Source organism: Dermacentor silvarum, chromosome 11 (genome assembly GCF_013339745.2).
Source record: "Dermacentor silvarum isolate Dsil-2018 chromosome 11, BIME_Dsil_1.4, whole genome shotgun sequence".
In the NCBI taxonomy this organism is placed as follows: Eukaryota; Metazoa; Arthropoda; class Arachnida; order Ixodida; family Ixodidae; genus Dermacentor; species Dermacentor silvarum.
The window spans coordinates 86,996,012-87,021,679 of NC_051164.1; the positions used below are offsets into that span (position 1 = coordinate 86,996,012).

A 25,668-nucleotide genomic window follows, 5' to 3' on the forward strand; every position below is an offset into this window, starting at 1 on the left:
TTAAAGAGAAACAGAAGGTCAGCGCGATTACGTCGGTCGCGAAGTGAAGGCAATGACAATCCAACAGTGCTAGTACAGGGTGAAATGTTCAGGTTTGCAAAGCGGTGATTATATATGCTTAGAAACTTTTTCTGGACACGATCTATAATGTCACTGTTGGATCTAGAAGAGCCATTCCAGACGACCGACGCATATTCGAGTTGAGGAAGACAGATGGTTGTGTATAGTTTGCGGAACGGTGTAGGAGACTTGAATTCCCTCGATAGTCTGCATACAGAACCAAGAGAGCGCATACCCCGCATTGCAACACGTTTAGTGTGAGCCGAAAAGTGTAAGGTTGCATCAAAAAGTACTCCAAGATCATTGATCTCGCAGACCTTACACAACGGCACAGAATCTATAGAATAAGAAAAATAAATACTTGCTGTTTTTCGTGTGAAAGTCATGACTTTGGTCTTAGCAGCATTCAAGGTAAGGTTATTATCCTTGCACCATTTAGAAAAGGAAAACAGGTCAGACTGCAGGGCGCGACAGTCATCAACAGTGTGAATTTTCTTAAAAATCTTGATGTCATCGGCATATAGAAGGAAAAAAGAGTTCCGAATAACAGAAAGAACGTCATTAATAAAAATTAAAAAAAGGAGTGGTCCTAATACTGACCCTTGAGGGACGCCGCTAGTTGCCAAGTAAGAAGAAGATGTTTGGCCATTGACGTTAATATAACACGATCTATCAAGAAGATAACTGCGCAAGAGATTCACAACTGACGAGTCAACATCAAGGTGCGCAAGCTTGATCAGAAGCAGCGAGTGGCTGACTACATGAAAAGCCTTGCTCAGATCACAGTAAATGGTGTCAACTTGCCCCCTTTGAAGTACCGGCGTGGAGATCTGTGTCATGAAACTTGCGAGATTTGTGATAGTGGAGCGGCCGGTGAGAAATCCATGCTGATTCGGTATGAGCGAGTTCTTCACAGTAAAAGACAATATGTTGTGAAGAGCAAGCTCAAAAATCTTGGACGTAGCACAGAGAAGAGAAATTGGGCGATAATTCGACACATCTGATTTACATCCAGACTTAAATACAGGAAAAACACGAGCAGTTTTCCACATGTGAGGGAAAGTGGAAGTAGTCAAAGAATTATTAAATATAGATGTCAGTACTGGAGCAAATATACTGCCGTAAGCTTTTAGAATTGCGGAGGGGATGCCGTCAGGGCCGCAGGATAGGGAAGGCTTCAAGCGCCTAAGGCATTTGTGGACAAGCTCTTCATCAAACAGCACCGCACTAGATGTAGGAACCGTCGTGTGCTGCTGACTGACACCAGCGTTGAAACCTGCATCTTTATATAAGGAAGAGAAATGGGCTGCAAAACAATCCGGGACTACTTGGACTTCTGCCCCTCTAGAGTCAAGTAAGCGAAAACCCTCTCCATGTTTATTGGAGCGCTTACGGATATACTTCCAAAATTCTGCCGGCCGGTCGGAGGCGCTTTTTTCTAAGAATGCCATATATGAATCTTGATCCCGCTTATAGAGACGTTTACAGAGAGCCCGAAAAAAACGGAATTCTTCTCTGTACTCATTAGGCAACGGAATTCTGGATTTTTGGTGTGCGCGATCTTTATGCTTTAGGGCAATTATGAGTTCAGACGAAAACCAGTGGGGATATCTAGAGCGTCTAGGCCTGTACTGGGGAATGTATTTGCGCATACTGCTCAAAACAAGCTCTGTAAACTGATCTACTTGGTCATTAACATTGCTTTTGTCGGTAACCAGTGACCAGTCGGTGGTGGACAAGGAATTATATAAACCAAGATAATCACCACGCTTGAAAGCAAAGCGTGGGGATTCATTTACGCCACTGGAGGAGCCCTGCCTCAGTGCTGACACAGAGGCAGTTATTAATAATAATAATAATAATAATAATAATAATAATAATAATAATAATAATAATAATAATAATAATAATAATAATAATAATAATAATAATAATTATTATTATTATTATTATTATGATCATCACCATCAGCCCGTTATTATGTTCACAGCAGGACGACGGCCTCGCCCATGTCGCGTTCTCCAATTACCCCCGTCTTGCGCTAGCTCATTCCAACTTACGCTTGCAAATTTCCTAATTTCATCACCTCACCTAATTTTCTTCCGTCCTCCACTGCGCTTCCCTTCTCTTGATATCCCTTCTGTAACTCTAATGCTCCACCGGTTATTCATCCTACGCATTACATGGCCTGCCCAGCTCCATTTCTTTCTCTTAATCTCCACTAGAATATCGGCTATCCCAGTTTGTTCTCTGATCCACATCGCTCTCTTCCTGTCTCTTAACGTTACGCCTAACATTTTTCGTTTCATCGCTCTTTGTGCGGTCCTTAACTTGTTCTCGAGCTTCTTTGTTAACCTCCAAGTTTCTGCCCCATATGTTAGCACCGGTAGAATGTAATGATTGTACACTTTTCTCTTCAACGACAGTGGTAAGCTCCCAGTCAGGATTTGGTAATGCCTGCCGTATGCACTCCAACCCAATTTTATTCTTCTGTAAATTTCTTTCTCATGATCAGGGTCCCCTGTGAGTAGTTGACCTAGATAAACATATTGCTTTACAGACTCTAGAGGCTGACTGGCAATCCTGAATTCTTGTTCCCTTGCCAGGCTATTGAACATTATCTTTGTCTTCTGCATATTCATCTTCAACCCAATTCTTGCACTTTCTCGATGAAGGTCCTCAATCATTTGTTGTAATTCCTCTCCATTGTTGCTCAATAGGACAATGTCATCTGCAAACCGAAGGTTGCTGAGCCACCCCTATGAGCCACCGTGGCCTCGGGGAAGCCTCATAGTCTCGCACCTCGGCGGCCCGGGTTCGATTCTCACCCAGACCCAAATGAACAAAATGTTATTTTTAAATCCATTAATTAAATTTGTTTGCAAAAAACCTCCGTGAGAAATTTGAAGTCAATCCGAGCATTTTTTGACGTGTTTTTAGTCCTTGCGCCGTCGGCCATTTTTGGTGCCATCCCTTGATCAAGCCGGATTTTCTGCCTCATGGGACATACTGTATAATGCTTTCGCATTAAAAAGACAGAATTGTTCCAAACTCCAACCCAGAAAATGCTGTTTTATGCATTGAAGCACAAAAGTAACTGGAACACCAATAGATTACGTCTGACACTTTGAAAATTAATATCTTGAAACTAGCGCAGTCCAGAAAATTATTTCCAAGTGGATACACGTTGTGAACTCGCTAGCTACAGTTCGTAGATTAAAATACGTTCCATAAAATAAGTAATGAAAAGTTGGTTAGTGTAATATGTTAACTATTCAATTAACCATATTGATATCTCGTAGAAGTAATGGCCGCCACATCGAATAATTTAGATCAAGGATTTGAATTGTGCTATCTCCCGCAGGCAATAATGAAAAATTTGGTGCAGCTAAAATAAAGCACCCTATAGAATAAACCGAAAGAATAAAGCTGCAGTAATATTGAACCGCACTGTGTAGTGTATGTCTAAAAAAAACAAAGAAAGAGAGAGAGAGAGAGAGAGAGAGAGAGATTTGTGCGTAGATACCAAGCGCACACAATGCGATCTGTGAACAGCAGTAATATATGGCTTTGTTTTCGCATGGACATCAGATTCTTGGCGCTATTCTATTTTACATGCATGAAGAGAGGCAAAATGCAATGTTTCCCAGAACAAATGCTGCCGTCGATAAACAAAGAATTCAAAGAAAGTTGAGGAAGCGCAGCTTGCTGCATACTGATGAGACAGCTGCCGCGTGCGGATGACGTCTTGCGCAGAGCCCAAAGACAGTGGTGAACTTGGGCAAAGTAACTATCACAACGCGTGCGGTGACTCTATAGTAACGCCAAAAGATGAACGCGAGATGAAGCGTTCGAGTGCTCGAGTCCAAGCAGCAAGCAGCAGCGCGAACTTTCAGCATCGTACCAAAGCGGCGGGGTCTTCAAACGCGCCAAACAATGCATCAATTCGCGCGCGATATACACAGACAGACAATATATGGCGCGCCTTAAGCCTGAAAGCTGGGCGCGCTCACAGCGGTAGAAGCACATCCGGCTTGCCAGAGAATGCCAAGCACTCGCAGACCACAACGAGGCTTCATCGCAACAATTGCGCATCGTGCGAGACAATGAACGGGAGAGAGAAAAAAAAAAAAAAAGAGCGCTAACACTCGAGCTGCGCGTTGCGCCAAGAGAGCTTTTCCGCGCCGACGAGCTCTTTTACCGGCACACCATGCAGCACCCGCAGTTTGTGCCATTACTGCTCGCATGACTCTCCCTCCCTCTCTAGCTCTTGAAGTGACTGTTTGCTCGAGTGTTTCACATGTATCCCCCTCTACACTTCGGCGTTCCCCGGTTCTCTGTGCTGCAGCAGCAACAGCAGCACGCTTGTTCAGCTGTCCGGCAGCCCGAACCTAGCGGCAAAAGAGAAATGGACTAACGCGGCGGAACTAAGAGGAAACAGCAAAGAGACCCTCGGCTGGGTCGCGCAGAGTGGCGTCTGGGTCACCGCGCGGTTGCCGGTATCCAAAAAACCCCAACGCAGTCGGATGCGATGTGAAAAAGAAAAAGAAAACAGAAAGGAAAAGAGAGAAACTGATCATGAAGGGGTGGGGCTGTTTTGTAACCCATGGCAACCATGTTTTTTCCCAGTCATTTCGGCTGCATTCTTGCTGTCGCTTTCCGAACCCCCCCACCCTTTCTCTCTGTGCCTCGGGCCTTATCTTTCGACCTCCTTCGACAATCGCACCCTTTTCCATCTCCCAGTTCCCTAATCCTTTCCAAAGATGCTACTGTCGTTGTGTGTGTTGAGTGTGTGTGTGTGTGTGTGTGTGTGTGTGTGTGTGTGTGTGTGTGTGTGTGTGTGTGTGTGTGTGTGTGTGTGTGTGTGTGTGTGTGTGTGTGTGTGTGTGTGTGTGTGTGTGTGTGTGTGTGTGTGTGTGTGTGTGTGTGTGTGTGTGTGTGTGTGTGTGTGTGTGTGTGTGTGTGTGTGTGTGTGCGCGCGCGCGCGCGCGCGCGCGTGCGTGCGTGCGTGCGTGCGTGCGTGCGTGCGTGCGTGCGTGCGTGCGTGCGTGCGTGCGTGCGTGCGTGCACCGCGTCCGACCTGCGCTCTGTTGCGTGACACACAGTTACACAACATAATGAGACTGCAGATACATTGCAAGAAGCCGGAAATGGAAGAAGACATTGAGAGTCGTGCTTCATTTCACAACTTGGAAATTTATGCTCTTACTGGACAACAGAAGCTGAGCTTAAAGTCGCAAACAGATAAAGTCAGTAGGATCCTGACGTTTTTTAGTACAGAAGCGGGCAAAAAAGGAAAGCGAAACACTCTCAACGGACAAACAAAGACGTCATCCCCGCTATTTGCAGCACTCGCTGCGTGCACGAGACGACGTGAAAGGAAAGATCACGCACGCGCAAGAAAGGAGCAAATCCTACGCACGAACCAATTTCTGGAAGGATGGTAGTCGTAACTTTTCTATAACACAGCTGCTATCAAAAAATATTTCCAAACGAGCAGTACAGTCGCAACCTTCCTACAATCGCAATATCGATATACCGAACACGGATATGGGAAGTTGTCGGAGATAACGAAGTAATTCGAAAATGTTTCTCGCCGATATCGGCATGCAGCGAATATATGCTGGCAAAATTGGATATAAAGAAGTTATTTTCGTGTCAGACACGACTTAGTTATAAGATGAAGCCCAGAAGGGCTGAAGCTATGAGTTATTTGTTCATGGCCTAAAATGAGAAAAGCGTGGAACACGAGGATGCTAGAAAGACAGACACGGTGCCGCTTTTGTCTTTCTTAGTCTTCAGCCCTGGTCTTCAACATTGCGCTCATCTTAGAGCAGCTAATGAACAGGCATGACAGCGTCGCACCATCAAACAAAAAATTTCATTTAAGATAACGTCTCACTTGATGTGCTTACGGCGGCGATGCGTTCATTATATCGCGATATTGGTACATTCCTGGGCCAAGTCAACTAATGCCTCTACAAACCGTGGTCAGTATCAATCAATCCTGTGGAAAAAGTATTTGTTAGTCTAATAGTCTCATTTCACTTCCGTGTTTAGACTTTGCCCTTTGAAAACAACAGAGAACCAAATCGGTGAAAACAAAATAAACACGCAGTATTGTGATGGCCGGGGACCTGGACTTGCAATAGGCCCATTGTTGCGGATATGAGGATCGGACGCGCTGAACTCGAAGTTACCATGAAGCAAGCGTGACGAGTCCTAGCAACGTATCGTTCCTGATTTCCACAACGAATAGACCGAGAAAGGGAACTGCGAAAACAGGGGGAAGGAATAAATAAGAAAAGATGGAAGTGTCTTGTTATCACAGAGCCCAGACTAAACAAGAACATGACCGCGCTGGTCCACAGCCCCCTGCCATGTAGATGTTTATTTGTTTTCGTTTCTCCCTCGTTGTCAAGACAGGGGGCAGTACGGGCGCAGAGATAGCGGCGAATTGCTCAAGTCTCGGACTCAAAGAGGCGGCGTTGAATTGCAAAGGAAGGTTGTCTCTCGAAGGAGCCTTCGCGAATTGTCAATGGCGTGTTTCCACGGCGTTGTACTTTTCGCGGTTGTCTGAGGCTATTCACGAACGACGCCGTCTGTACCAGTCGCGGGTGGTGAAAGAGAGGAGGAGACAGCGAGCGGGGCTTTTCTCGGAACGTCCGATGCAATTCTTCTCAATCTGTCAGTTCGTATTTACGTAAAGCGGAGGAAAGCTGATGTGTACAGAGCAACAGGCAGGAGACAGGCTACCAAGTAAATGGACAAAAGCAACGTGTGGCATTGAAGGCAACAAACGAAATGCGCAGCTAATAACGCTCAAGTGCAGTTGAACACCATCCAAATGGAAACAGACACAAGAAGCAAGCCTCGTAGTGGATGACCTGATTAATTGAGTGAGGCGAAATAATCTCGTATTCAAAGGTGCTCCTGAAAACAGACGGCTGAAAAGTGGAGCGACAGGAAGAAATTTGCTTCTGAATTTGTCACGACAAACCTGGGTATTCAATCAAGTGAATTGGAGCGATCCCATCGAGTCGGTCAACGTAAACCTGATCGCACTCGGCCTGTTTGTGATTAAATATCTGTACTTCGAAGATAAAAACAACGTCCTGAAAAGCGATTTCAAACTAAAAGACCTGGAAACCCCCCGAGTCTGGATTGAGGAAGATTTTTTACCGCGAATGCAACTAATGAGGAAAACGCGCCGCGATTTCGCGCGCGCGCAAGACGACTGCAGAAGGAGAAATTTAAGCTACAGTTTGATAAGCTCACAATGGGTAACGAGGCTCCCGCGTGAGGAAACTAACGTCTCGTCGCACCTCAAGACAAAAAGCTGTCAATTATTGTGGCAATAGAAGTGCTTCCAGAAAACAAGATCACCTTTGTGCGTTTGTCGACTGCTGCTCTGCTGATATCATACAGGGAACAGAGACAAGGCTGTCGTGCGATGTGTCCGTCAATGAATTGTCTTTTTCTAAAGAGTTTATTTCGTTTCGAAAAGACAGAGTAGAAAAATGAGGCGGTGGTATAATTGCAGTAAGAAAAATTCCAAGCGCACCTACTTCAGACGGGTTGTGTAATAAAATTTTGTGGGGCATGCTTCAGCTTTCATGTGTAACCTGTTCTGTTGGGGTTCGTTACCATCCGCCAGACTCAAAAGACACATTCATTAAATTCCTACACGAATTGTTAACTTTTGTGCGTGACGGATTTCCTGGCTCACCTATGATTCTGGCGGGCGACTTTAATTACCCTGGAATTAAGTGGCGGACGGGCACATCCACAGGTAGCCCAGAGAAAGCTGAATGTAAGAATTTTTCTGACGTCATTTTCTCTTACGGATTAAGCCAAATAGTCTCCTTGCCAACACGGGGGATTGCTGTCTTGGACCTAATGCTTACCACTGAACCCGTCAACGTGTCTATTCGAGTGTTAGATTGCATCAGTGACCACAACGTCCTCCATTGTGAATACGAACTAAAGCGTAAAGAAGTGCGCAAGAAAAGAAAAGAATTTATGATTATGCGCGAGCAAATGTTGAAATGATCACCAGTAAGCTCAAGCCTTTTTGTGTAGAATTCTTCAGCGGCATGCATTATTGTGATATCAATGATAACTGAACGATTGTTTGTCGTCCAGTACATGTTTGTCGACAGTACAGTTTGTCGTCCAAGAACAGTACATTCCACAAATACAAATACCTCTACAAGCACATGATTCACCCTACTTACTCAAAACCTAAACTGTCGACATCTGATGATGCCTGGAAGTGCGTGCTATCGGGAACAATTACATTTATGCAAAATCGAAATTGAAGCAGCTAAAGACAAATTTTTAACCATGATATTTCCAGCATGTTAGCCAACAACACAGAAAAAAATTATGAAAAATAATAAACCCCATACCGTCGTCATCATGTTTCATATCCATCATGAAAGAGAATGAGTTCCTTCCACCATCAGAGGTCGCTACTGCATGAAATTCTTTCTTTTGTTCTGTTTTTACAAGTGAACTTCCTGTTACCGCTAATATTGACTTTGATTCTACTACCTCCATCAAGAATGATATCATAATCACTTAAAAGGGCGCAAAAGCTGCTATTGATCGCCTTTCTAACAGCTCGGCTCCAGGCTCAGACGGAATCTGCCCAAAACTGCTAAAAATAGCTAAAACAGTGATATCTTGCATTTTCGTCTGTCTTTTTCAACAATCTATTCATTGTTGAATATTGCAATATTTCACTCTGGTGACCCATCATGTGTCTCTTTTCCCATTTCACTGACCCATTTCACTGACCAGTGTACCATGTGAACTATTACAACACGTTATATCATCTGCAATTATGAAATACCTAACGAAGCACAATCGTGTCTTGATTAACCAACATGGGTTCCAAAAGGGTCGCTCATGCGAGACGCAGTTATTCGGGCTAGACTCCGACCTATACCCTGCTATTAACGACTCATCACAAAAAAAAAATCACCGCATATCCATGACGTGAGCGATGATGAGTGGGCGAAGCACCGGGGGATCATTCGGGTAAACCAGAGCTACGGACGAGAGAGAAAGAGCGCGCGTCGGGAATGAACGCTCTTGTGCACCGCAGCGCCCCTAGCTACGGACGAGAGAGAGAGCGTCGGGAATGAACGCCCTTGTGCACTGCAGCGCCCCTAGCAACGGATGAGAGAGAGAGATAGCGCGTGTCGGGAACGAGAGAGAAAGAGAAAGATAAAGAGAAAAGAACGCATTCGGGTAAACCAGAGCTACGGACGAGAGAGAAAGAGAGTGCGTGTCGGGAAGGAACGCTCTTGTGCACCGCAGCGCCCCTAGCTATGGACGAGAGAGAGAGAGAGCACGCGTCGGGAACGAACGCTCTTGTGCACCGCAGCGCCCCTAGCTACGGACGAGAGAGAGAGAGAGCGCGTCGGGAACGAGAGAGAAAGAGAAAGAGCACAGCTGCGCCTCTAGCGGGAGCGGCGAGCATGGCTACCACAGCGTGACGAGGGACAAGGCTCGACCCTAAGGAGCTTCGTTCGCCCCTAATAGGCGCCATATTTATTGATTTTCGGAGGCTTTCGTCAAGGTAGCTCATAACCATTTATTAATGAAACTTCGCTGTTTTAATATAAATAGCAGGACTACGAATTTGATTATTAACTTTTCAGCTAACCGGCACCAATTCCTAAATGCTAATGAATATCCTTCTCCGCGATCACTAGTGAAATCCGGGTGCCGCAGGGCACTGTTTTGGGACCGATTTTATTTCTGCTTCACGTCAACGACCTCAGCAATAATATTAAACACGTAATTAAGCTATTTGCAGATGACTACGTAATTTATAGACGAATACTTAACCCTTCTGACACTGACACTTTGCAATCTGATCTCGCGAGATTACCGACTGGTGTAGTGGAACAGTGGAGGCGATATCTTTCACTAGAGCCACTAACGCCATGCTTACCCACTACTCGATGAACGGCATTATTATTGCAAATGTGCACACAATAAAACACTTTGGAATTCATCTATCTTCAAACGTTTCATGGATTTAACACATCGATGCGACTACTAGCAGCGCGTGCAGAACCCTTGGCTACATCAGGCGTAACTTATATTCGGCAAACAATCTACTATATAATCAACCTAAACGATACTGGTTCGTTCAAAAGCGGAGAACGCGTCTTTCGTTTGGAACCCCCATCAGTCGTACGTGATGAAAAAGTTCGAGTCAGTTCAAAACAGAGCAGCCCGCTTCATTACGAGAAACTACTCTCGAACGTCTAGTATCACTAACATTAAAATATCCCTAAAGCTGCCCTCACTTGAAAATCGAAGACTGATAGGACTTCTTTCCCATTTTCCCAAGCTTTATCACTGCAGGCCATCTTTCAGCGCATGCCACAACAGGCCCGCCCATCGTATCTTCCCGGGCCTTGATCATCCCATTAAGGTGCAGCCCGTTCTTATGCGCAATAGCTTCTTCAGTCACTCGCTCCTCTTTCTCGCGATATATCACTAGAACATGTTACCAAATGAAATCGTATCCGCTCTAAGTCATGACGAATTCCTAGCAAAACTAAAACACCATTTTAACAGAAAAACGTAGGATGCTCTTGATCACTCATCCAAGACGTCAGTGTGTTCTTGTGCTCCTTTTCTTGTTTCACTTTTTTTTCCACCTTATTTTGGTGTTCCGTGCGCACATGGCTTTGTTTTAGGTTAGCAACGGATTCATTGTACTGCTTAACTCTCTTTCTGGTTGTGTTCTTCTTTGTTTGTAACATACAGTATCTGTTGGAACGTGTACCTATTTTAACAAGCATTTCCATTTAATTACACAGTCGAAGAAACCTTAATTTTTTGTCACACACATTTTAATGAGCATATGGGTCTTCAAGGTTTAGGATGTGTCGTTGTACTGCTTTTACTGCTTTTTTTTTTTCGCTTGTGTTCTTGTTTTAATTTTAATACGCATTATCTGTTTGAATCCGTGCACTGTAAATATAACTGTTTATTGTAACACCCCTATGTAGCGCCCGTATGTGCCTTTAGGGTACTTGAACAAAAAATAAATAAAAAGAAGTAGAACTCCTATGTGGCTGTCAGTGAGTGAGTGAGTGAGTGAGTGAGTGAGTGAGTGAGTGAGTGAGTGAGTGAGTGAGTGAGTGAGTGAGTGAGTGAGTGAGTGAGTGAGTGAGTGAGTGAGTGAGTGAGTGAGTGAGTGAGTGACTTGGGAGGGAGGAAGCAAAATGTCAAAGTTGTAAAGAAATTATTTGGTGGCGCGTGCAGATGGCAATGCTGCATTTACTGCGAATTGAAAAGGCGGTCTCACATTCCAACTCCAGTCGCCTTTACGAAAGGCAGCAGGGCTGTAGTAGCTTCCAGTGTGGGTGACGTTCGAAACCACGGTCCCGATACCATAGCTCTGCGAGTGGTCTGTCGTCCGTGCGGCTTAGGGGAGTTCAGAGAGGAAGACTTCGGCAGTCTGCAGGAAATCAGTGTCTTAATAGGCGCTCAGTAGTCTACTTACGGCCATAACCGCGTAACTATAGCCGCTTCCACGTGAGAGTCATGTTCCTCAATGATTATACGAACTCTACCCTCTTCTCGTGAACAAATCTCCCATGCGGAGGCCTATGCGTAAGGGTGTTGCAAACTTATTTTACTTACCGTTAGCCTGTTCCCAGCTTTTCGTACTGTTGCTTCGCGGTCCGACGAGCCCACGCATACACCTCAACCTGACGAAATTATCACTGCCGTAGACAATATAACAGGCTGATACCATGTGATAACAGGCTTCCGATTAATAATTGTGTGGCTATGTGACTAATTCCGAGTAGGCTTAATATGGCGCAGCCGATTAAGAATCATGCTCTAAGCATGATCTTCAATACTATCTATATCGATGCGCAATAACAACAATGACGAGGACGACGATCAGTAAAGGAAACAGGAGAAATGAAGAGGCCGTACAACACCTTTTCAAATCTGAATCCAGAAATCCGTACTGGCGTTCACATGGGGTCTTGCATAATACATGAGTCATGTACGCATATGCAGCTCCCGAATGCGGCATTTTTACGATGCTCGTTATGTAACAGTTATGCGTCACCTGAAGTTTAGGCGAGTTATGTGTGGCGGGTTCTAACGCTACAACGTCGGAACAAAGCTGTCTTGCCGAAGCACTGCTTCAGCTAAGCTGATGTACATTTTTTAACGACAGCTGAAACATACCGAAGTTTCATCTAATATCGCTTGTTGTCTTTTGCCGTTGTTTTGACGCGTTGTGACGTTCGTGCCTAACAGAAAGTTTCGTCATTCTATGACACGCCCTAAGATGTGTTTGCATCATGAGCATCATTATGTCCATTCCTTCCTGTCTTATCGTCATTTTGGCTCGCTTAGATTCATAAAAAAATACTCACTGCATACTTTATCTTGCATTCGTTCTGATCTTTAGAAAAAGAACGTATCATGTGTTCCCAAAAGGGTTACAGTGCATGTACCACAGGCTGATCGTGTGTGAACCATGGTGACGGTGTTGTGTTCGCAAGCAGTGACTGGTTCTAAGAATACGTAAACTCTATACTCCGTTTCGTAATCATGCTGCACTGCGATGGGTGTTGAAAGACGTGCTCAGGAGCTCGAGGTTGGTCTGGCGACTGTGCTTGAGAGAAAAGAGAGGACGCTCTGACGTGGAGGAACAGGTGGCGTAGGCGCACGTTAATTCGTAGAGAATTTACGCTTATGGCTCGTTCTTGCTAGCAGTAGCCTGTACTCACTGCGAAACCAAGTCTAGTCACTGCATAGGACTCTTTTTTCAAAGCCATTGAAGGAAATTGCAGTCACGGCGCATACTTTGCAAGAAAAAAAGAATACTTAGTATGCGAAGCATTCTTGATGAGTACCACCTAGTTTTCTGTAACGATTATCTGGCCGTTTTCCTAGGCTTATCCCGAAGATAGTGCTGTCTAAAGATGTAGGCTGATGTGCAGCGCTTCGATGAACTTCTTTGACGCCAACTGTGTATTACAACAACAACAAATACCCCCCTTTGCTGCACTCCGCACCAGTTCGCAACCGGTCGCAAAAGTATTGACCGTTCGCTGCAAAACAGTTATGATTTATAAGAACAATCCTATATCACACCTTAAACGCTTCGAATTACGTAGATTTAGGCTGCAGTGAAGTCTAAGGTTTATTTTTGTGGTACCAATGTGAGTGAATGCGTGGTATGTTTTGCAAGCCACGCCAGAGAACATGACGGACAAGCAAGGGGACAACAAGACGATTACAAGGTGCCTCGGGATCGTATTGATGTCTCCTTGCTTGCCCCTTTGTGTTCTCTGGAACCGTTCGCGAGCCACGACAAACCAACAAGCTCGACAATACGTTTTGACTGTAATTCGTTGTCGTCTTCTTGCAGATTGAAATCACGAGCACAGAGTGAAGAGGCACTCTCGCAAGATTTCGAAGGGGAGAGCGAACGACGACCTCGGCGGAGGCCCAGTCGCGAAGCCGATTCGCGCCGCTCGAGCACCGCCGTATCCGCAGACCGCGAGGAAACCGAGCAGGAAGCCGACACCAAACCGGAAGTTGAAGCAAAAGCGGCAGTAGACGCGGCAGAAGCTGCGCGGGACCGCGCCGGCGGCAGCAGTAGTGCGGAGGAGGCATCCTCGGACCAGGAAGCGCGCGCCGGCGGCGGCGACCGCGTTGAGGCGTCGCGTTCGACAGCAGAGGCCGCTAGGGCCGCGTCCGAAGCCGACGGGGGTCGCGACGAGGAAGAGACAAAGGTTGAGGACGGGTACGGGGGGCGCGAGGAGGCGGAACCGGAAGGCGAGTCGCGTGACTACTTCCGCGAGGAAGGTCCCTACCGTTTGGAAGTGACCGAGGAAGAAGAGCACGAAGAGAGCGAGGTCGCGCAGGCGACTTCAGTCGCGCCCGTAGGTAAGGCAGGTGACGTCATCACCGCGCCATCGAGCCAGCGCACGTGGAAGGCAACTGGTGGTGGCGACCGAGCATCCCGAAGGAGTAAGTACCCCAACAGCGTAGGACAACCCCAACTCCAGAAGCAGCTACAAAAGCAGCAGCAGCCGTCCACGCGGGCGCCAGCAGCGACTAGAGGTGGTGCAAGCAGAAAACCGGCGGCAGCCGGTGGTGCGAAGGCGTCACCGCCGACTGCAATGAGCGTTCCCGAAAAAGTTACCGGCGCGAGGAGCCGCAAGCAGTCGCGGGGCCAGTCTTCGGGAGTCACGGTGCAAGTCGCCAAAGTGCGGCTGATTCCAGGCAGGCCTGCGGCTGAGGCCGGAACGGCCGAAGCTGAGTCCGAGGTGTCGGAGATCAGGGAGTACGTGAAGCGAGGTGGCGAGAGGATTCGAGACGACCGTGGCGAACGCGACGCGTCCAGGAGGGTGTCCAGGAAGGCGGTGAACAATGTCGACACAGCGCGCACGGTGGTCGAAAGCTACAGAAAGAGCGACGCTGCCGCGGCGGCGGCAGCAAAGAAGCCGAAGAGAGAACGGACCTTCGACGTTGAAGTGTACGTGACTGAACTGGGCGAGGCAGGAACGCAGACGGGGGGAGTGGCCGGAGCTTCCGGCAAGGGCGTGAAGGAACGTGGATCCTCATCCAAAGGTGGAGGCGGTGGCAGTGGCGTACGGCGCCGGTCCAGGAGTAACAAGTCGTTGAGCAAAAGTGATACTCGCGGCAGCTTGCTAGGCGACATGGGACACGTAAGGGGTGACAAGGGTGCGGACACTACGGACGCGGACGCGAGTAGCCTAGCCGATAGCGCAGGGATTAGTCAAGACAATCCGTCGTTAGAAGACCACGGTGGAGCCGAACGGTCTGAAATTGAACTCGACAGATTAGACAAAGAACGAGACATCGAGGACCCCGGGAACGGCATTGACGGGAATATTTCTGCGGATGATGAAGGTTCTGTTGACGAAAACAAAGTTGAGCGCGCTTCCGCTCTGAGCGAAGTTCCTGATCCTGCTTTGGATAGCGGCGTAGACGGCGACGAAATCAAGCCTTCCGTGGCAGAGTTGCAAAGCTCGGCTAATGCGCCCGAGCTAATGGAGAAAATCAGAAGTGCCGAACAGAGTGAAGTAGACAATGATGTGGTGAAGCCAGTGACGGAAGACGACGCAGGCAAGACAAAATCTAGCAATGAAAGTGCCACCAGTGGAGAACAAGATGGCATATCGGGCCAGAACGCGGCTGATAAGCCAGCTGTAGCCGACGAACCCGAACACGAAGTTGAACCAAATGAAGTCGGACAGTCAACAGGCACACCTGACCAGAAGCAAGCGGAAGGTGACGAAGTCCAGGGGCGTGTTACGGCAGCACCTGATAAGTTTGACAAAACTAAATGTCATGTAGACACCACAGATCCCAATCCGGAAGACATGGTGACCGAACCAGGCGACTTGCACGAAATCCACGCCCAAGAAGAAAAAAAAGAGGCCCGTGGCAGTGACGACCAGAAGGATACCGTCCACAGTCCGAATGAAACAGAAGCAATTAAAGAAATCGAAGGGGACGACGCGCACAAATCCATTCACAAAGATCAAGAAATTGAGACCAGGGAAACAAACGGTGACAGGAGTGCTGTCACGAACGATGAAGGCAAGACATTGGTAGGTGATGAGAATAACGCGATAGAACGTGAAGCTCCTCTTGAAGAAAGGGGACACACACCAGAGGAAGGCAGTAAGCGGTTAGATGGAGACCGCAACGATGCCGTCAATGGTATCGTAGACAAGAAATCCGAGGAACCACAGGACGTCCTTGATAAGGCTGATAGCCATGCTGAGAATGAATGCGGCAATGTTACAAAGGTCGACGATGCAGTGGAAGGACGGCCGGAACTTGACACAGACAGAAATGTGTCCGGGGTTGGGACTCGACCAGGAACAGGTGTAGCAGCAGAGGCAACTTATTCTCAGGGCGATAAAAGCCACAACGAGCGTATGGTTGATGGCGCTTCAGGACCAACTGGCGACCACGCAGACGTCGAAGATGGGGAAAATCAGGCGGGCACTCCAGAAGCAAAAGTTGAACATGGGGATGATATGGAAGGTGTATTGATTGAAGACGTTAACAATGGGAGCAGTGATGCTGCGCTAGAATCACGGGAAGTGCGTCGTGAGGAGAATGATATCGCTAACGCCACTAGCGACGCTGACGAGGAAAGCAAGTGGGAAAGAGCGTGATCAAATAAGCGAGGAGAAAATCAACGGCCTTCCGGATGCCGGTCAAAATGATTCGAATGAAGCACCGGTGCTAAATGCAGAAACGAGCGAATATGCTACGATGTCAAACGAAAACGACGAAAATGCGATCGGAAACGAGGTCGCTGGAAGCGAAGTTGAAGTATCGCCACATGAAGAAGCAAACGACTATATCGCGCACGAGGCTACAACAATCGAGCCCACGACTCTTAGCGAAAAGAACGAAAAAACGAACGGTGTCGAAAATTACGCGACTGAACCTGCAGCCGAGACGTCTCCGCCTGTTGAAGACGTGGATGATGGGAAGGACGAAGCCACACACACAGAAACAAAGGAAGAGCCTCTGTCAAACGAGAAAGCCTTAGAAAATGATGCAAAAGCAGACAACGGGGAAAAAACTCAAGACGGAAGCTTACATACAGAAACAAAGGAAAAAGATGAGCGAGACAGCAATAGTGAGCCAGACGCAGTTGAGCTGGATGTTGTGCCGAGGGATGAAGCGCAGGTGACAAATACTAGCGCCGATATTGGCTCTCGAGACGCAGCAGATAACGATAGTAACAATGAAAAGCTTAACGAAGAAATACAGACACCTAGAACGGGAGCACACACTTCTGAACAAGGTGCGAATCAAGAGAACGCGGAAGAGGTGTTTGCGCACGAACCAATCCGTGACGGCAACTTAGAACAGGGAGATGTATCAGATACGCTGAACAATCGCGAAGCAACAGCCTTGGAAACATTGCACCCTGCAGGGACTACACAAGAGGTATCGGCCACAGATAACGAGGCGAAGAAACAAAAGAATCACAGTCGTAGCAGTGAGGACCCTGTCTCTCCAGATTCAGCGCCGATCGTTGAGACTGAAGAAGGCAACGCGGAACCAATCCTCGCTGCCGGCGAAGAAAATGGCGATGAAGAGGGACAAGGTGACATGCACCTTGAGGACAAAAGCGGTGATAACGAAGACCACAGTGATTCGCTTAGGCATCACCCGCGTGAAGAGGGTCACGAAATAGAGGGAACAGAAGTGCCCGAACAAGAGCAGCAGGAAAGTGAGACCGATGTCGTGGCGCCTAACATGGGTGGCGAGAAAGCTGGAGACGGCGACACGCGGGAGTCAGCCGATGTCTTCGAAGTGAACGTCGAACAAGAAACAGCTGCAGAAACCACTGGCACGAGAGGTGATATAGAGGAAGCTGACATCTCTGAGGGGAATGCTGAACTAGAGGAAACCGCAATGTCTACAGACAGTGGGGAAAGTACGGAACAAACTGAAAAATCTGATGCCAATAATGTGGAAGAAGAACAGGCGAACGCAAAAGAGCTTCGCGACAGTACAAATGATGTTAATCAAACCGACGCCAATGCCAAAGACGCCGTAAAATCCGCAGACCCAAATAGCGTTGCCGAGGAAACGGAAACAGATATACACATTGCTACCACGGACCGCGCTTCACCAACCACTGATGCAGACACGTCGCGTACTGAGGAGGACAGTGCGTTCGCCGATGGTACGTGCACCAGCACTCCTTCGCCCGCCACGAGCAGGGCTGAGTTGACGTCGCCCAAAGACCTCCTCCGAGAGGGAGAGAACCTCGACGAAGGCATCCTAGCGGACGAGCCGCCCGCGACGAGGGGCTCCCAGCAAGACCGGAAGAAGAGAACGGAGAAGGCGACGGCGCGGTCGACGCGACTTCTTCGAGCAGCGGCCGCGGGAGCCGCGGTACGGTCACCGAAGTACCGCTGCCCGTCACGCACAGGCCGCAAATCCGGGGCCCACAACCCAAGGCTTCGAGGAACGCGGAAGCTGCGAAAGCGCCGAAAATCAGGGCTCCGAAGGGCGTCAGCGTGCTGCCGTCGAGGTTCAAGCCACCGGCGACGAAACGAAAAGCGAAGGAACATCCTGCGATTGCCGGGACCGGAGGCGTGCGCAGGGTCCGCTCCGACGGTGAGCACATCCACCAGGCGTCCGTGGCGGCGTCGAGAACTGCGCTGACGACGCCAGAGCAGCATCATCCGGGCAATGCCAGCAGGCTGCTTGGCAGGCATAGCCGCAGTGTAAACATGGAGGAACACGGACTCCTTGAGAGTAAGAGAGCCCCTTGGAAGCGCAGCTCGCACGCCTTCGTTCAGGTCACACTCCCACTCTCTTTATCACTCTCTCCTGTCTGTCTCTCTCTCTCACTATATCTTCCTTCTTGTGTGTGTGTGTGCGTGTGATAGTGTCTTTACTCGTGTACGCAAGCGCGCATGCCGTGAAAACGGCTATTATTTAACAACCAATTTCATCGAAGCTGTTTGCAAAGTCTTCCCGCTCGTATCCTTAGAAGACATTAATGCTTTCTTTAGAACTGTGAAGTAGCGTTAGGTTCAGTAAGAGTAACTGTAATAAGTTGATTAACTTAAAGAACACAAACAAGATTATGAAAGCCATAGAGATACAGCTTTATGAAGCAAATTTTTTAATTATGCATAGCGACAGGCCAAACATAAAACCAGGTTGAAAGTTTCGAGTTCGAACGCCGGAAAAGGTGCGCCAGGACTTCGCCTTGAAAAATATTGGTCGCCCTGTCAAAACATCTTTCGCCTTTCTCGAAGGTTTCCAAATGGTTCAACGTTTTATCTAACTTTGGTCAAGCGGAGTAAATTAGGAGCAATTTATGGCTAAACACTTCCGTTTAGCCTCATTTACCATATATCATTGCCAGTTTTGAGATACGCTATCTCAAGTTACCTACTTCCGAAAAATAAGTCGGAAAAGTTAGTGCCAGTAACACGATGGTAGTAGTGAGGTTCCAGATAGGCAGTGCTTCATTGCTTTTGCTATTTTTCGCTTGCGCTGCGTTCTTCGCAGTCGCGAGGCTACAGAAAAAGCTGGACACTCTTCGGGAGGAACGACTCGCCTGCGAAGCCAAGAGGGAAGACCTTCTGCGACGCGCAAAATTCCTCCAGAGCAAGGCTACAACTACACGAGACCAAGGTGACAACAGCAGTGCTTGCATAAGATAACTTTTGCTCAGTGGCGCAAGAAAGAGTATGCAGTAGGAATATTTCATGGGATAGAAAATATAAAAGTGACGCGATTAGAATCCAAGCTTTCGAGATTAGAGACCTGCTTGAAGCAGTTCCAAGCAACCTCATCTTAATTTACGTCTACACGGTAGCTTGAAAGGCCGTCGAGGTAAAAAGTAAGGCAGATAACTGTGGATGCAACTTTATGGAGCCGAAGATTTCCATCCTTTGAGGACTTGTGTGCTAATGACACTCAAAGCGGTCTGCAACGAATCTCTCTTCTGTCGCATACACTGAGGAACGTAGATGCTGCCAGCAGCCAACTAAGTCAAGGGCATTAAAGAACGAACAGTCGCCCTTTTAAATGGATGGAAAAGATAGGCGATGAAAACATATAATTTTGAATTTTCATCATGTATAAGTAAAACAGGTTTTACGCGTAAGTCACACTGCCTTCGCTTCGAAGCATTTGGCAAACAAATTTTCAGAGCATTTACAATAGTTGCGCTCTTTGGCCATCCCTGGCCCTGGCGCCAATAAACCCGATGTGTCATCATCACCGCCATCATCATTTACGACAGCAATGAAACAAAGAGAAGCTGTCCTGCACCAAATATCAGCTCAGTACACAGGACCTCCAGCTCATCAAAAAAAAAAAAAAAAAAAAAAACAAGTGATGAAAGAGCAGTTTTCATACCGAATGAGGTCTCAGCAGTTTCCGACACAGACTACAATACTGTGTACCTTGCCCAATTTTAAACCCTGTAAAATTTTCAAAACATCTGTCTACACGAGAAGCGTAAACAGCTGGAAATAGCGTGAATTACGCCAGTCTTAACAAAGGAGACGCACGTTTATCTCGCAGCACGCGACATGTGGCGTCGGCGCTACGCCGAGGAAAAGAAGATTACGCCCAAGTTGGAGGAAGAGAGCGCCCGCTGGAGGCTGGAATTGGAGCGGCTGCACCGGGAGCTGCTCGCCAGGGTCGAAGGAGAGCTGCGCCTCACCGGCTACCCACGCTTCGAGCAACCCTCGAACAAGGTGCGCGCGCGCACACGGCGCTTCCAACGTTCGGAGCGAAATTCCAGGGTTTTTGCAAATTCGGAAAGTGCAGTTCGACTGCGAGGAGTCTGGCCAGCCGGCGACCGTGGTTTCGTGAATGCACTGGTTGACGTCACATCATCAAAACTGTCCGTTGTTGAGAAGGAGAACACCTGGAAATGCCTAATGTAGTGCTGACAGCTGTCCTTTGTGTCGCCGAATATTTCAAGTATACAAATCGTCCTCCGCCCCTTATAGAGAGATAGCAAAGGGGCCCCCTTGGTAGGTGCTTCCTTACGCTTCTCCTAAAGCACCCAATCCGAAAGCCGTCAGCAAAGAGGAAATATGTTTTTATGAGCGACGCTAAAGTACGTAAGCATGACCTAAACTTTAAATTTTGTTCAAATTTGTTCAACACAACGTAGACATAAGAGACACAGGCAAAAGAAACCCAGAGAATAGATTAAGAATCTGCGTCACCTACAAAAACCTTGAAAAGCTACAGAACTCGCAGAAACCATGCCTGTGCATTTAAACTTAACCTAGCCCCAGGAGTGTAAAGCAGTGTCACTTACGGTCATGGCAGCGGATGTACAACGTTCTTTGAACTTCAGGCGTGATGTAGTACATGAATTTGGGAGGAGGCAGCTGACTAATTAGCCGTGTATGCAATTCTAACGCACCAAGGCTACCAGGTTCGAGAACCTCACCATGCAATGCGCGAGAATCAGGGAAACTGAGGGGTTCGATTTTGTGTCTGTAACAAACGCATGAAGCCCGCTAACAACGAAGCCAAGGAAGGCCCTCACCAGTGACCAGTTGTCGTTTACTACACTTTAGTTTCCTCTTTTTGTTCATGCAAAAAAAAATAAAAAAATTGTTTTCCTACGTTTTCATTGCCTACGCTGTCGTTGGCTTCGTGCGGCTGTTACTCCCGTAAAGTTGTTGCAGGCAATAATTTGACACCACGCAGCAAACTTGTAGTGCATTTTCGCCACACCAACTTCATCACTGTTCTGAAATCAATGATGTTCGAGCCGGGGTTCACGGCAGGATCATATGAACGCAGCATAGTTTATTAGATGTGCACCCAGCATTAGAGCAGGGATGCGTTAACATATATATTACTATTTCCTCTCATGCGAATTATTCAATTTAAATACATTTTGTTGCGACCATCGTCATATCTTTTATATCTATGAGATAGTTTAGACTCTCCAGGAGATAACGGACACCATTTTTTTTTGCCGTCACCCTTCAAATTCAAAAGCTGTTTTGCCGCACACGTGCTCGTAGAAAGGCAGAGCACCCTTTACAGGACAAAAACGAAGCGGGCGGCAATTGTGAAAGTCGCAAAAGAAGAATTTCATGCGGCCGACGGACTTTTTGCTAAGGAAATGAATGGTATTACTTTAAAGGAAAAAAAAAGAGTACGAGTCTTTGAACACAAATACCAAATGACCCAGATAAGTTTGCCACGCAGAGAAATTGAAGATAACACTACCGCGTAAGAGGAACACGAAATTAGCCATCTATCATTTTCAAATATTCACGGAGGGTCGCACTGTATCCCGCCGGCTAAATCCTGGGAAGCAAACATAGCCTTTTAATTTGCCAGGGTTCGGTAGCTCAGGAAAAATTCGCCATGTCTAGCTTTCATTCCTGGTTCCCATCTCTGATCTAATGGCAGCCTAAGGGCCTCGATCGAGGATTTGTAGCACGCCGCACCAGGGGGTGTGCCACAAATACAACGCTATTCAAAAGTATCAGAGAAAGTAAAAAAAATGTATAGTTTTAAAAGCAGAGACAGTAGAAAGATGCGATTTTCACAGGAATGTACGGAATGGCAAAGGAATTTCTAATAACAATTACTTATACTGGAACTATAGTTACATTTGCCACCGACAGGTGGTGGTTCAGTGGCTTCATCAGTAATTGGTAGTTGAGGCCCGACCCGGCTGCACGAGAAAAGAAAAATGCCGAAGGAAATATTCGCAGCAAAATGAGGCATGTGTCTGCAGCATCGAAAACCCGGAAATGGCTCGGCACACCGCAACGAAATGCCAAGATATTAACGGAAGAGAGAATCATAGAGAACGTCCACTTTCCAGAAGCGCTGAAATTTAAAGCGGATGGAACCACTTGACGAGCAAGGGAGGTTTATAATACTGGTGACAAGCAAAAAAAAAAAAAAAAAAAAACACCCAGGGAAGTCACTGATATAGTTCGGATTCTTTCCGGTGTAGATAGCTGTACCATACACTGAACTTTTAATGCAGAGAGGCAGTATAAAGTAGACATAGGCAAAATCTCAGACTGCTGTAGATGTACTAAAGCCTAATTAGCACAAGCAGACAAGGTAATTCAGTTTCGCCCCCCCCCCTCCCCTTTTTGGAGGAAAAGGCAATATAAATCATTATCATCATCATATGTTCATAACCTACGCGAATATGAAAGGCTACATCCAAATTACGTTCAATAGGCAGTAGTGGCTGAACGCCCACATGCTCCTAAGAAATGTGCTCAACGAAACTAAATGTTGAATGAAAGGCTACTCGTTGCATATACAAAATCAGATTTGAACCCACACATCGCGAGTAATTGTTAATAAAACGAAGTCGGTGTGCTCGCTTATATAAGAACTGCAACCTGGGATGGCTGGTGTTGATTCCTTATTAGCTGCAGTGCGGCAGGAAGACAAAGAACAGAAACGAAGCGAACACAAAAAGCAATGTGTTTTTTTTATGTTCGCTTCCTTTCTGTCGTTTGTCTTCCTGTCACACTGCAGTTAATAATGTTCCCTCATATAGCTCACTACTGTACACTGGCACACGGTGCTACAGCGCTAACTTCTCAGTTTGGCAGTTTGGGAACGTCCACTTTCCAGAAGCGCTCAAAACGTTTTTGCTATTAAGTACATTTCATCTGCTTTTGAACATTTTCCCCCAAATCACACCAAATTACTTTGTAAAAGTTTAGAATTATTAAAGTTCTCCTTTCTCTTTTTTGCTACTTTAGTGTCACCCTGTAACGCCCCCTTTTTGACCATGTCATGAAAAGTTTATATTGGCCCCTTATTTAGTGTACGTACGTAACATGTCTTGTTGTTTTGTTTTTTTCAGCTGAGCTACAAAATAATGATCGCCAAAGTGCTCCAAGAGATTGAGGACCTGAAGCGACGCCTGGAGTACACCCGCATCACCCTCGGAGCCGAAGTCAGGGTAGGCAGGCTCCCTCTTTTACGCACTTGCTGCGTTACACAAACACAAACCGTCTATCATGAAAGGAAAGCCCTTTTCTTTCTGAACTTAGACGCACTGGGGCCGTTCTACTCCGGCGGCAGCGTTTATGGCGCGGCTGAGCGCGGCCGTGCGGTCCCTAACTTGAAAGTGATCCGAGACGGGTACAATGTCTACATGCGCCGAGTGCTGATAGCTTCGTGTGCGATGTGTTCTCGCCGCTTAGTTCGCGTTGAAGCCAGAGACAGAGCGAAGGTCAATTCGCTCACTGTTGCTGCCGCTCTTGCTCACGCGAGCGTTTTTGCTGGTGCTCTTCCTCGTGTGCGCGTGACACCATGCAAGTTGATTTAGTGTGTAAGCGAATGTTGACATGTTAATACGGCCAATAAAACCATATATACATCCTCACTTCGTAGAGCTGTCTAATTGCTATCGCAATAGATGCATTGCATTTCAGGCGAAACTGCGACTTTCCTTATGTACTTGAATTTCCATTTATTCATCACTTCTTTAATGCAATTAAGAACTACAAATAATTTCGCGTATATTATCCTTCGTGTCATTGTTTTTTTGACTTCTAATAATTTGACTAACAATGGTCGAGCCCGTCGGTTTCATTAATTCTCTTGTATATATATATGACACCTGTAATGCTAACGTACTCAAAACAAATTCGGAAGCCGTGTTCTCCAACATATTGGTCACGACTGAACACGAATACAAGCACGCACACAGAGCAAGAAAATTGCAATGAAGTGGACATGTGAAAAAAGGGGAAAAAAAACTTACGACATTTTTTTCGGCAAGTGAAATGAAAGCAAGAAAATACTGTACGTACTGCAGGAACAACGAACAAAAAATACTACATAGCGCATATTTTTCTCGTACCAATATATCATATATACGATAGCGTATTGTTACCAGTGAAGCTGTGCGAAACGTTACTGGCAACGAGAGGCACCCGTTGTGTCTCAAAATGGGTGGTGACGAAAAACGCTCATGTAAGCCCATGCCAGCGTCCATCGTCAGTGAAACCGGCATTGGCGTCGAGTTGTTTGCGCTGCCAGTCACTCTCGTAGATCGATAAAGCCACTGCGAATGTTGGCCGGCCGGTATATCTTACAAGGTCGATCCGAATAGGTCGCGAAGCTTTGGGCGAAAAGCGGTTCAGAACGCATTGTCACCGACATCAGCAAAGGTGGCTATGGGAGCAGCGATTGCAGCGCGACTATGGTTGGAGGGAACAAACATTGGGAAGAAAAAAGCGTTTTTAAATTAAAGCAAGACACAGTTAGATTCAATCAATGAAAATAAAATTCCTAATCAATTTTATATACGCATGGCAACAAAAGCAGAGACAACTCTATTTTACTTGATCATTATCAACAAATACCTTTTTTTTTTCAGCGCCCACCGATAGCGGCGGTCGTTGACCCCGCTATCACTTGCAATGCAATGCAGCTCTTGATGTGAGCAGAAAGGCGCGCTCGCAAAGTTCACCTATTACAATATGCCCCCCTCACATGTTGTGTTGTTTTGCTTGTCGACGTTTGTCTGCATTTGGTGACGCGGGTAGTTTCATGGTTATTAACTTGTTCATCCAAATGTAGTGAGGTGCGACCACAAGGTAATTGTTTACTTAAGTTGTTTTCGTGCGACAGCGCTGGCTGACGGGCTTGGCGTCCGACGAAAGGACGAGCACTCTACTCCCAAAGCGTTCGTCTGCTTCCAAAGAAATCATGTTCAGTGCAGGGATCCGATTTCGACACCCGTACGGCTGACCGTTTCCTGCATCGCTTTCCGCGCTGAAAGCTCGGAACGCCCATCAAGTCGAATGGCGGGGCATTCGAATATACAGCTGTAATGGCAGGCCTCCGAAAACAAATTTCGCGCCTTTGAGAACAAAATGGCGTCAGTTCTGCTCTTAACGGATACGGCGTCACTTTATTTTTTCTTCCGCCGGAAGTATTCCCTCTTCAGACAGATGGCGCTAAGCCCCAAGAACCGCCGATGAACCACCATGTTTTGAACGTATGGGCTTCTATATGGAAGCTTCGCTACCAGGTATATTT

General features: G+C 46.9%; 1 protein-coding gene across 1 annotated transcript in view; it reads left to right on the plus strand.

The window, feature by feature from the left end:
• Window positions 1-25,668, plus strand: part of LOC119433726 (uncharacterized) — a 133,147-nt gene that overhangs the window by 102,671 nt on the left and 4,808 nt on the right. The window contains exons 8-11 of the mRNA XM_037700982.2: window positions 13,493-14,097; window positions 19,159-19,284; window positions 20,182-20,357; window positions 23,480-23,578. Of these exons, the coding sequence (XP_037556910.1) occupies window positions 13,493-14,097; window positions 19,159-19,284; window positions 20,182-20,357; window positions 23,480-23,578 (1,006 nt within the window). The remainder of the gene's footprint in view (window positions 1-13,492; window positions 14,098-19,158; window positions 19,285-20,181; window positions 20,358-23,479; window positions 23,579-25,668) is intronic.